Genomic DNA, 13574 nt, shown 5'->3' with positions numbered 1-13574 from the left:
TTCTTAACTTGAGATGGTTATTGATAAAATCGCCTTTTTGAAAATATTTAATTATTCCATTTGAGAGTAATCATATGTTTTTATGATGGATTAAAGTTGCAAGTCCTGTAAATAAAATAAAACAAATCTCACGAAAAAAATAGTATTCAACTATATAGTTTGACCATTCTATTTGGCCAATGGATATACGCACTATTTTATTTCTTTCATAAAACCTTATTTTACATGCACGAAACTTTTTTTGTGTCTTAATGAATGTGATTCAAGTATATTTCAATTAAAATAATGTCACAATTTATAAAATTTCTATGCTTCGCATAAAATGGGTTAATTATTGATTAAAACGTTTGAAACGTTGGACAAGAAAAACTTACCAAAGAAGAGTGTAATATCTTTTTTCCATAACTAACAATAAACAGTTTATTGTAAATTTTCAGTATTTAAATGTTTATTAAATCAATCTTAAAACTTTTGTTTTTTTTATAAAAATAAGACTTGGCAAAAATAATTTTCTCATGTAATCAGAAAAAAAAAATCTATTGTAATTTTTAATTACATATACATAAGGAAGTACACGTATTGAAGCAATCGAAACTTTTGAATAGTTAATGCTCGTGATTTCAAAATAATAACAGTAACATATAAAAAATAAAAAAAATCTCAAACTTTGCAGATGGAAAAGTATATTACATTGTTACAATTTTTTTCAGTTATTTGATGGATTTTCAACATATAATACATACTATAAAATTCATAAGTTGGTGGCTCATTAATGAATATAAATAAATAAACTTAGCAGGGCTCCTAAATACTATTCATTACGTCTATTAGACATAACCACATATACTAACTTGCTGATATTGTAAACCTTTTCAATTACCCTTAGTGATTAGAGGTGAGGGTTTTCTGGAAAATTTTAAAATATAAAATTTTATGTAAATTTTCTAAGCTATTAAATTAATAAGGTAATATAAAATTAAACATTCATTCATTAGAGACTACACATTAAACTGGAGTATTTTCTTCAACTCAAAATGTGATGCCCTTTGGAGGTAAACAAATAATGCTTTGAAATTATAATTTCAAAGATTGTAATCATGTTCAAAGCAGAAAAGTTAAAGTAGAATAATTCTTTAACTGTTATGCATACATAATGTCTCAATAATAACGATGCAACCATATTTCACGAAAAGCTAAAAATGTGATTTGCTCAGTTTATACAATCAAGAATTTGTGCTAAAGAATTGCGTATGATACGATTTTGGTAGCTATTTTTTTTTTATAAACACTTTTCTAACTGTGAAAACGCCAAGATTATATGACGCTCATGTCTTAACTTTCTGGGTCTCACTGAGAACTAGAGCATAGGGTTAAATAAATCAGAATTGCTGCTATGTGTCTGTGTGTTTCTTTACTAAATCATGCTCAAAATTAGAATTTGACAGTATAATATTGTCTTCGGTTATCACCCGACAAAACAATGAACTTTTTTTTATTACAATCTAGTCCTATTTACATGATGGGAATTCACTTTCAAAGTTAGAATTACAACCTAGAGTTTTTGTTTAAAAGGCACAGAGATTAACAAATAAAAGAAAAAAATGGGAAGTATAAAAATGTCCTACACTAAATTTGCCAAAAAATTGTCTTTTGGACTTCTAAAATTTTCTTGAGATATAGTGATAAATTTTCCTTCCCCACACCTTTATTAATGATAAAAATGAGACCAAAAATAGTTAAATTTGGATATTGTAAATGGACAATATTTTCCCAACTACATACATTATTTTGGGCAAGAGTTAAAAAATTTCTAAAAAAAATATTGTCCTCCCACTTGAATTAAAAAAATTAAGTGAGACATCCATTTAAGATGATGAACTCTTTTATGTTTTCTTCTTATTTTATGATTTGTAAGGGCAATTCAGAAAGCAACTTCTGTTTTGATGTGCATGATACTGTAAACTTTTAAAATCCGTTTTCATTTAGTCATAAGTAATTATGTGAGGATCATTCAAAATTTGTCATTCTTACTACAGTGGCTAGGAAAAACTCAAAATAAGATTTTATTTTGGCTGTTTACTGCAACTCTTAGAACCAATTCTTACTAAACCTATATCAATAAGTAGCCAAATTTCAGTTAATAAGTCTAAAAGTGATTTAGTGAATGAGGAAATCAAAAAAAATCTGTGAATTGATGTACAGTGAAACCTCCTGTTATGGACACTCCTGCAAGACGGACGCCTCTCAATACGGACATATTTTTAATTCCCCGGGAATTTTCTATGAATTATAGGAGGTGAACAAAATAATGAAAACACTTGTGTACTAATACATTTCTCAAGAAATAATTAAAGAATCATTTTATAACTTCTGAAGTGTTTAGATCATGCGATTTCTCGTACATTTTAATGAAGTCAAAGCTTTTAAAGGCTTCAGGGACTGACAATAAATTACAAACGGAAAATACTGTTTTTGAACACTCTATGCCAAAAAAGGAAACAACAAATTTGAATATTATTATAATTATTTCGGTTATTACATGCAATGATTGCACAAAGTTTCATATGCCAGCTTACATTTTTATGGAGATATGGACATTTTTATAAGAAACTAGTTTTTTTTGTCATGTTTTTTTTTTGCGCTATAACTTTAAAAATATTCAATAAAATTTAAAAAATTTTTTTTGAGCATTGTCAGGGATGCTACTCGCAAAATATCAAATNAGTTTGTCGCAAATGGCGCAGGCGTAGCATCCTTGCTTTGTGTATTATGTTAGTAATGAAAGTAGTTCTTTTATACTGCGTATGCAAGGGGAATAAGTAACATTTTCTTTTCATAATTTTGCAGTGAATCCTATTTGGCAACTATTAAAAAAGGTCCAATTTGAATATCTTAAAAATTTAAAAAGTTTCAAGCAATTTTCTAAGCATTTTTTGAGCTTTTTGAAAGAATACTCTAAACAATCAGGGGTTTTCCTGAAATTTCATTTTGTACAATTAGACAAAATTTATTAAATAATTTCTACAAATATTATTTTATATCATAAGACTAAACTAAATAACAAATAATACCTTGAAATAAATGTTCATGCAACAAAATGAGATTGTATAAGGAAAGAAAACATGCAAAAGAAATTATACTTTTATGCGGGATGATCGGTCGTAGGCATAATAAATCTTGTACAAAAATAGTACAAAATAAAATTTACAAGATTAAATTTACAAACAAACAAAATTACCCCATCATTTTGAATTTACAAATCTACACCTCACCTCATTTTGAGCTTTCATATAAAAAGTACAAAAGCTACTGAGAAAATTTCGTGAAATTTTTAAGATTAATCAGATTTTTTCATTTGCTGCCAAATATGATTCACTACAAAATTAAGAAAACAAAAATTTAAATTTTTCTCGTGCATGCACAATATAAAAGAACTACTTTGATTACTCATATCTTGAGCATTTTTAAAATAAATTCTAAAGCAATAATTTTGTAATTAATTTTAAATTGCTCTAAAAATTTTATTTAACATTTTTAAATTTATAGCAAAAAAAATAAATAAAAAAAAAATAAATGCAACGAATTTTTTTTTTCTCACAAAAATGTCCATATTATCATAAATATTTAAGCCAGACTTACGAAATTTTGTGCAATTATCACATTTAGCAACCAAAATAATTGTTACAAGTTACAAATTTATTGCTACATTTTTTGGCATAGGGAATTAAAAAAAAACCTATTATAGGTTTGTAATTTATTGTCGGTCCTTAAAACCTTTAAACTTCACTGAAATGTATGAAAAATCACATGATCTAAACACTTCTAAACTTATAAAATGATTATCTAAGTATTTTTTGACAAAGTTCAAAAAACGCGTTTGTATAGAATTTTTTCCATTATTTTGCAGAACCATTGTATCAGCTTTTTTATTCTACACGTAAGAATAAATTTATAATTACTTACTGTTTTACATATAGTAAGAACATTTTCTTATTTAAAGTCACAGTAATAGTCAAAATAGAATTTTAATTGGAATTGAATTTTTTCAATCTTTGCAGTAATAATGCAAAATTGTTGGTACGAAAAGGAAGTTATAGATGTTTGTAAAAACATTACTTTTTTACTATTAATTATGTGTCAAAACAGATATCAACTATTTAAAGTAAGTTACATAAATAAAAAAACCTGCATAAATAGAACAATTTTTGTTATTTACACTTTCAAGTTACTGTTGTACCTTTTTTTCAGTATGGTCAATATATAAAAGCACTTGTGATAGTATCTTATCAACTTATAAATACCTTCTGCACAAAACTCAGCTACCTGTGAATACTTCACATAGAGGCAACCTCCCACTTCTTGGTTCATCAAGAATAATTATTCTTCCTTTTTTGAAAGAAATCTTAGCGCTAGTTTATGGAACCTGATATATTTCATATTTGGCTGGATTTTCAAAAGCAGTGCTCATTTTGTTATGTCATAAACAACATTATAATGCTCTAAAATGGATCGATTTAACAATGAGTGTGCTTTGTCTTCTACTACTAGTGTCACATCTCAAAGGAAGTTAGTTTTTAAAATTACACTCACATAAAATAAATTGTGTAACATAAGGTACAATGAAAAGATTGCACTAATTTGGATTACAGCTTCGATATCAAGTAAATTTTCAGTTTCAAATAATGTTTCAGCGAATAAAGCTTTATCTTGCTTGTTTTAGTTTTATATAGATATAAAAAAGTTAAATTATCCTCAGCTAAAATCATCCTGAACAACCTTATTTGTACTTAATTAGAGACAAAAAAGTTTAAAATATAAAGTATTTTATTTCCAATCTGAAAACAGTAATCACATAATATTTCAAATTAAAATAAATATATTGTTGTATGGACTGTATTTCAAGAATCTAGATTATATTGGCTTACATAGTTGATGAACTAAGTTACACTGAATGCTTACAGGCTCTGGAACTTGATCAATAAAAACCTGCTTTAATTTTGAAGTTCAGTTTTCATATTCCGTGAAATTATACATTTAAATTGCAGAAAAAGGCATATTAAATAAACATTCAACTTGATTTTCTATAATTTTGAAAAAAAAAAAAATTAAATCAAGTTAGTTTTTAGAACATTAAAAATTTAAGAAAAATGTGAAAACACATAATGGAAGCTTTGAAGTTAAATTTATTTATTTCCTATCTAAAAAGATGATGATTAGCCACATAAATGTTAGTGTTTTCGAAATATAGTCCATACAGTAAGAACTATTACGAAAAACAAGCATGACACTAACCTTGACATATATTTTATCTTTTCATAATAGTGAAATGAATGAAAAGCAAATGAATAAACAGTGGAATATTTTTTCACAAATTCAATATAGTACAAGACAGGGGTCATAGCAGTAAAATAAGTTTATAGAGAAATTTTCAAAACGCTTTTTCATCCAAGTGCAGAAAAACTTTTGTTAATTGCTTATAAAATGATCTCTCATTTCTTTTCCACAGAGAAATCTTTTAAAAAAATCACATTCTATTTTAAAATATTTAACAAAACTCAGATGTCAGTATTTAAAAGTATTATTTTATGTACCTCATAACCTGTTATTAATACCTTTGAATATATTTCATATTCTTGAATTGTCATAAATTAACATAATAATTAAAACTTAAACAAAAATTCAAATTAAACAAAGGTATGAAGAGAAAAGTTAATATCTAATGTTACAAAAACCCAAATAAAAGCAGGAAAATTCTATATTGTACAGTAAAAAAGAATTGTTCTATAAAAAGAAAAACTACTTTATTATTTTAGATCAAAGACTGATTTTAAACCTTTAAAATCTTGTAGAATCTTAACTCAAATTGTGTAAAATAGGCATTGTTCTTCCTAGAATGACATGATTCGATTTTAAATTTGTTCTTCTAAAATACTACTACTACTACTATATATATAAATTTTTTTGAAATAAGCAGTTTGTAAGTTATAAATCAATAAACTCTCTTAAGTACAAGACAAAATAGGAGGAGCATACTTGAAAAAAATATTTTTGCTTCAAACCATTATTATTTCTGAAAATTATTGCTGAACATCTCACTTAGAATGTCTGCGGATGATTTATTTTTATATTTGTATTCAAGGGATGTGTAACAGTATTATAAAACAATCTATTTTAGTTTAGGACAATTTTCATGTTGCTGAATTATTCAAAGATACAATTTCCCTTCGTAAATATATGCTTCAAAGATTCTCTTAAGTTCTTAGAAAATTATTTTAATTTAAGAAACCAAAATCATTCGTTATAGTTTTAACAATAGCACTTAAAATGTATAGAAAAAATTGACAATAATATATTACATAATATATAATGTTTTTCTTATTTTGACATCCTGTTTCATTTTGGTATTGCTGCACTATCAGAACATCTGAAGAACTAAACAAGAGAATATACTTATTCTCANTTTAATTTAAGAAACCAAAATCATTTGTTATAGTTTTAACAATAGCACTTAAAATGTATAGAAAAAATTGACAATAATATATAATGTTTTTCTTATTTTGACATCCTGTTTCATTTTGGTATTGCTGCACTATCAGAACATCTGAAGAACTAAACAAGAGAATATACTTATTCTCAATTATTGCATGAGTATAAAGTACACTTGAATAATAAATTTAGAGAGAAAATACTGAACATTTCTAAAAACAATATAAATTTCCGTGATTTACATCAGAAAAGTTTTGAAAAGTTGGAATTCTTTTTTAGAAAAGTTTTTCATTCAAGTGAAAAAATAAATAAAATCACATACATAAAAAGCAAAATTTTAAATGACAAAAGAAAATTACAGCATAGCATTTGTAGTTTTTAAGATGACTGATTGTTAATAGGGAGAATTAGGTATTTAATTAAATTAATAAATCAGGAAACCGAAAGCTTAAAAATAATAAAACTTGGGAATTAAGCTGCAAGCATTCAATAAAATAAGGAAAGATTACAGAACAATCCCTTCTTTAACTTTCTGAAGTAGAACATTGCATTTAATTTATTTGTAATCAAATACTTACAAATATAAAAAACTACAAACACACAATGTACAGAAATAGATATTAGTATATAATATTCCTGAAAGAAATCACTAGATTTTGTTTTAGCGGAATTATTGTCTTTAATCTTTTTACTATTAAATAGACACTCAGAAATGCCATTAGACTGAAATAAAAAGTGGATGATTCTGAAATTTACCCTTCACAGTTATTGATAGATTCATGATTATTGATAGACAAAAGGGTTATATTCTTATGAAATCTATAGCTAAGAAACATGGCTTAAAATATAACTAAATTATTAAACAAACATTATTTTTTAATAAAAAAAAGGATAGAAAAATTCAGAAAAAAGATGTCATATATACTTCTATTGATATATGAAATAAAGAGACTAGTGGAAGAGTTAACCCTTAAAATATTGTTCGCAAAAATCTATAACAATGCAACATTGTTTATAATTAAAAAGGATATGAAAACACTGAATCTGTGAAAAAGTTATTATATGGTACTTTACAGGTTATACAATTGTAATATTGAAGCAGATATTTTAACCATACAAAACAAAAAGGTTTTAGAAGGAGTTGAATATTTTATTACATTTAAGGAAATCAAAACAGCTACAACCCCTGATAAGAACAAAGTAAGTAACAATAATGCCAGTAAGCTTAAATGGATGGTTTATAAAAGCACAAAAATATTATTAGCTTCTAAGTGCTTGAAGCCTCTCTTGCATATCAGCAAAATCATCACCTTGTTTGGATGTTGAAGGAACTGCTGCTGCTTCTTCCTCTGTTTCTGGCAAATCTGACACAGCTGCTGGAGCAGTACCCAGTTGGCCTAAATATATAAAAAAATTAGCATATATATAAAACAAAACCAAACAGGTGTTGTAATCTGAATAATAAATAAAACAATAACATAAGTGAGAAATATGATTATTACCTCTGACTACTAAGTAACTTTATTTAATCATAGTTAAAAGAGTGAGAAAAATAAGCTAATCTGTAAAAATAGATTTATATTAAAATAATTAAGCCTCACATTTTCACCATGTGTATATCTCTTTCTCAATCATTTGAAATCGCAAAAGTCTCTCTCCTTAGTATTTCCAACAAATTAAAAAATTCCCATGAGTCATCATCATTAGAAATTTAGTTAAATCAAAAATAAGATAAGAAATTTTTTAAAAAAATGATAATTTTGCATATGTCTAGCAGATAGAAATTATTTTTAAATATGAAATTTGGAAAACTAATCTAATTGTGAATTTAAATTTCGTGCTTCACAAATTTTAGATGCCCATTTAACTCATGAGAGTATCACAGTGATTGAATAATCCCTATTTAAAAATTCTCATGATTAATGATTTTTCCGGACTGAGCCACTTTGTTTATGGTTTTCACAGAGAAGCAAAATATTGTAAGATGTCAAAATACTTTTAGTTATAAAAATACAAATAAAAAAAATTAAGATACAAGTTTATTTATTCACTTTTTGCAATGCTTTTTGATAATATAAGCTGACAGGGTGCATAGTGGACCATGGCTTACTTCTTCTCAATTCTTCTATATGTATTAATTAAATTGTACTATTATTTTCATAACTACCATTAAAAGAAAAAATTGTTTATAAATTTATTTTGAAGAATTCTGTTTTCTTTATAGATTTGAAGTACTTTTGCGAAATTTTTACATTCCAAATATTACTTCTTTTTTATAAAATTACATATATTTAATCAAGGAAATTGTAGGGTTAGGCTACTGACAATGTCAACTTTCATCAATGAAAAGGTACCCCAACATAGACTAGAGTTAACATGTTTTACATAGTAGTGAATTGGAATTGAATAATTGTAGTGATAGGCACGCTACAGTATTCTCGCACAAAAATTTAATCTGTGATAGAATTCGATGAACGGATACCACTAGTTGATTCATTGCTGTTTTGTGAGATGCCGGGAGAACTGTATTAAGATCACCAGACTTTGACTGTTAGTCGTGAGAGCTGTATTAAAATTACGCTTGTGTGCGTGGTCTCTCCTTTGTTTTGCTATTAGCAGTTGAGTGTGTACAGGTCCCCATTGTGTGTGATCAAGACTGTGTAGCAACAGCATGAGGACAATGTTCACTGTGTTCCATTCTTCAAAGTAGGCGTATTCATATCGAAATGGGCGAATCGAATTTATATTGAGGTAGGCATGTTCAGATCACGTTCGAAAGTCACCAATGTGGGGTTAGGTCACCTACAATGTCTACCTTCATCTATGAAAAGGTACCCCAATATAGAATCAAGTTAACATGTCTTACATACTAGTGAATTGGAATCGAATAATTTTAGTGGTAAACATGCTACAGAAATTCTAATAAACTGTATTAATAAATATATTAAATTTTCACAAAAGATGGACAATTTTAAACTAGCATTTGAAAGTTAATAAAAAAGAAACTTCTGAAATAATGTACACATAAAAATCCAAGCTATAACATTACCAGCAGTTAATTCCCATAAGACCTTATCGATTTCTTCTTGTGCTTCTTCCTCTATTTCTTCTGAATCATCTAATCCTTCAAATGTGTCCTCCATCATTTCCTCAATAATTCCTGCCTAATAAAATTTAACGAAAAAATAAATGTAATAAAATGTAATTAAGAAACAGAAGTAAATTATCTTAAAATTATAAATGCAATAAAAATATTAAAAAATGACATATGAAGAGTGTCTGGAAAGAGAAGTCAGAATGCATATAAAATAATTATGTATAATGCTAAATGGCATGAATACTGACTGAAAGAGAAGTTGACATCAACAAATTGCTTAGGTGAACAGTTTTTAATCAGCATGATAACATATAAGAACTTTTAACTAGTGAATAAAATGGGAAATTTGCATGAAAATTCTCCTATGAAGCAATGTTTTTCAATTGAATAACATGGGAAAACACGATTTGTTGAGTAAAAAACTTACTAGCACTTACAAAAAACTAAATTTGGATTGAACTGTCAAAAAATTAAACTTCAGTAAAGAAAAATGAAGACTGAAAATGTGGTAGATTTAGACAACTGGTTAAGACTGCGATCACTACTGATTGTTAACTTAAGAATTTAAAAGAAGTAGTTGATTTAAAAGAAGTAGATTTTTACACTGTGTTAAAAAAAATATATATTAAAAAAGTGTAGATACACTGGAAAGTCCCGTATCCAGAGTCGTTCTGATTTTGGTTAAGCCCAGAAATTTTTTTTTTATATTATAGGTTTCTAAGGTAAACAAAGATTAAAACGTGCATTATTCAATAAAAAATAATAAATTAAAGATAACTAACTTCCATTTTCATGCAATAACTTTTTGTTAAGAATTAAAAGATAAACTAAATGAATAAACTAAGATAAATTAAATAATAAACTAAAGAATATTTCGTATGATAAAATAAATATCAGCGATAAAATATACAGACATATAAAAAATGAAAAAGGGTAAGCAGAGGATAAGTTGAACTGTTTCTTTCATGAATAAAGACAGTTTTCTCTACCTTTTTTTTTTCACTTGATGTGAAGAATTAGCAGCACAGATTTTCAGATAAAAATAACATTAAAAAACAATTTTCTTGAACAAGAATATATGAATAAGTAACATAAAAAGCTTTAACAAATTTTTTCATGCTAATTATCTAAATTCTCCTTCTTAATTTATGATTAAAAATGAAACACGTTCTCACATTTATTATTCACATCAGGCATTTTAGTTCAAAATTTGATTAAAGCATGCTAGAATTAAAATTTTTAGCTTTTCATTTAAATTCCCTATTCTAGCAAGAGTTTCCCTAATTTTTAAAGATGGACGCACTTTGATTTTGCGTCACTTGGACAATCACTTTCTTCTCAATAATACTTAAATAAACATTGATGTGTATTTTCCAGTCTGGGCTAGTCATTCCAACTCGTTCTGATGATCTTCATCATTCATTCATACATATATATATTAATTCCAAAGAAGATAACTAAATAGATTTTTTTATGAAAACATTTATAATTTAATCCAAATCAGAACCTCAATTGCATTTCTAAAACACTATTACTAGCCAGCTACATTAATGTTCACACTTTATTCGTATCCTCAAAGTCATATCCAAATTTTTGTTTAACTGCTATTTTTCGTTTCAACAACTCCTTAAGTGTGTTCATTTAAGCAGAGCAATGTTTAGCTATCTAAAACACAGAAAGAGAAAATATTTTTTTAAATTTTACACAGAGATTTCTTTATATTAATAGCTAAAAAGTGTTCAGAAAAGATGCTTTCAGATATATGGGCTATGTACTGTACTAGAAGATAACAGGAGATTGTGTAACCAGGTGAAATTGTAGAATTCATCATTCATTTTTGAGTTAGGGACAATATTGACAAAATTTGTTAATATACCCATCAGTAGACCTTTTAAGTATTATAATTCAAATCAAAATTGTACAGAACGTTTCTTGGAATTTATTATTTTCAGAACAAATAACAAGTGGATAAATGGGTTTCATAGCAGTAAAGTTTAAAGTTCAAATTAAGCCAGAACTAAGAAAATTAATGTCCAGAAACCAAAATTACCGTTAAAAAAAAACAATATAATTTTTAAAATTTTGGCACACCAGGCAAGAATAACTTCTGCAAACTATATTAACAAACCAATGTGGAAAATTCCTTAACACTAGAACGGCCAGACCGGTCAATTTGACCGCAAAACGATTTGAAACGCGTTTAATTTTTTTTGGTTTTCACCGATTTCTGTGATTTTTTCTGACTGTTCCTAAATATTAACAAACATCATCCACAAAAAATTTCACTCATTTATTTTGATTAGTTTTCTTGTAAATTTACAATATTCCTAAAGCGGCCAATACCGGTCAAAATGACCGGTTTTAGTTATTTCTGTTACCGTCATTTTTAAAGCATCATTAATTATACTAAAATGAAAGGGTGTGAAGAGTCGAAAGAAAGATAGAGGGTGACCTTCAGTCACACCTGTTTGAAAGTAATCTGCACATGCGCGAATTTTTGGAATGTTCGTTTGTCTCCTTCGGAAGGCGTGCATCATATTTAGACTATTGAATTTGAACTCGGAGGTTGTGATATGTTATTTCTAACTAACTGAGCAAATTTACTGGAAAGTTTTCTTTCTTTTTTACATACATATCGTTTAGTATTTATCGTTTCTCTTTCTGTAATTCAAAATGTCCCGGAGAACTGTGGGAAAAAATTTGCTAACTCAAGGAGAAATTTTGCAGATGATGCAAACTATTTCGTCAGATGATTCTGGTTCTGAAGCTAATAATTCTGATAATGAGAAGGATGAATGTAATTTTGATGATGAAAAAGACTCTTTGTATACAATTGATGTTGAAAACTGTGGCAATCAAGTTCTAATAGTGATTCTGAACCAGATGAAGAATTATTGTCTGCTCAAAATCGGAAAAAATTTCAAGGGAAAAATAAATGCTGTTCTTTCAAACCAAGATTAAGTAAAAAGAGAGATAATTTGAATGATTCTATATTATCTAAAAATAACTCTTAGGAAGAAATAACGAAAAATGGAACTGTTTGGAAATATCTTCAGCAAAATATTCCCGGAAGACTGCCCAAACAGAATGTTTTGAAGGAAAAAAGTGGACCCACATCGTTTGCGAAAAGAAATATTGCCATTAATTCTGCAAGCAGCACATGGCGTTTGCTTATAAATGAAAAGATGTTGAAGCATATACAGAAGTGAACAGAAGCAGAAAGTGCGAGGTGCAAAAATATCAACTGGAAAGTTTCTTTAGAAGAACTAGATGCCTTTATTTCTTTGCTTTATGTTTGAGGTGCTTTACTTGCAAAAGGACTTTCAATTGATGCTTTGTGGTCAAAGAAATGGGGACATAATTATTTTCCCGAAACAATGCCAAGAAATAGATTCAAGGAAATTCTTAGATACCTAAGATTTAATTTGAAATCAATGAGATCGCAGCGGCTAGTGACTGATAAATTTGCTCTCGTTTCCGAAATTTGGGAGCAATTCATTGAAAATTGCCTATCCTGTTATAAACCTGGAGAAAATATCTGCATTGATGAACAACTGTTTCCAACTAAAGTTAGATGCAAATTTCTTCAATACATGCCAAATAAACCAGATAAATTTGGTATTAAATTTTGGTTAGCTACAGATGTGGCATCAAAATATATTTTGAATGCGTTTCCTTATCTTGGAAAAGATGAGACACATCCTGAAGCAATGACTGTTGGAGAGCATGCAGAATACAGACTGATGGAGCTATTTTATAATAGTGGGAGAAATGTTACAACGGACAATTTCTTTACCTCCCTGAATTTAGCTCAAAACTTGAAACAGAAAAGCATTAGTTTGGTAGGTACAATCAATAGAGCAAAAAAAGAAATTCCCGAAAGCTTCAAGAAAACAAAGGATGAACTTTTTTCCAGCAAAATAGTGCACAGTAATGGCATAACATTAACCTCATATCAGTGCAAAAAAAGAAAAAATGTCCTTCTTCTGAG

The 13574-nt window shown here is 27.5% G+C and overlaps 1 protein-coding gene across 1 annotated transcript in view; it reads right to left on the bottom strand.

Annotated features, from left to right (window-relative positions):
• Positions 1-7615: 7615 nt before the first annotated feature.
• The window catches only part of LOC107455120 (vacuolar protein sorting 24), a 12029-nt gene continuing 6070 nt past the window's right edge, over positions 7616-13574 (bottom strand). The window contains exons 4-5 of the mRNA XM_016072578.3: positions 9536-9650; positions 7616-7883 (exon numbers count right to left, since the gene is read on the bottom strand). Coding sequence (XP_015928064.1) covers positions 7747-7883; positions 9536-9650 — 252 coding nt within the window. The 3' untranslated portion in view covers positions 7616-7746. The remainder of the gene's footprint in view (positions 7884-9535; positions 9651-13574) is intronic.

Source organism: Parasteatoda tepidariorum, chromosome X2 (assembly GCF_043381705.1).
Source record: "Parasteatoda tepidariorum isolate YZ-2023 chromosome X2, CAS_Ptep_4.0, whole genome shotgun sequence".
NCBI classification, from domain to species: domain Eukaryota; kingdom Metazoa; phylum Arthropoda; class Arachnida; order Araneae; family Theridiidae; genus Parasteatoda; species Parasteatoda tepidariorum.
This window is presented reverse-complemented; position numbering and strand designations above follow the sequence as displayed.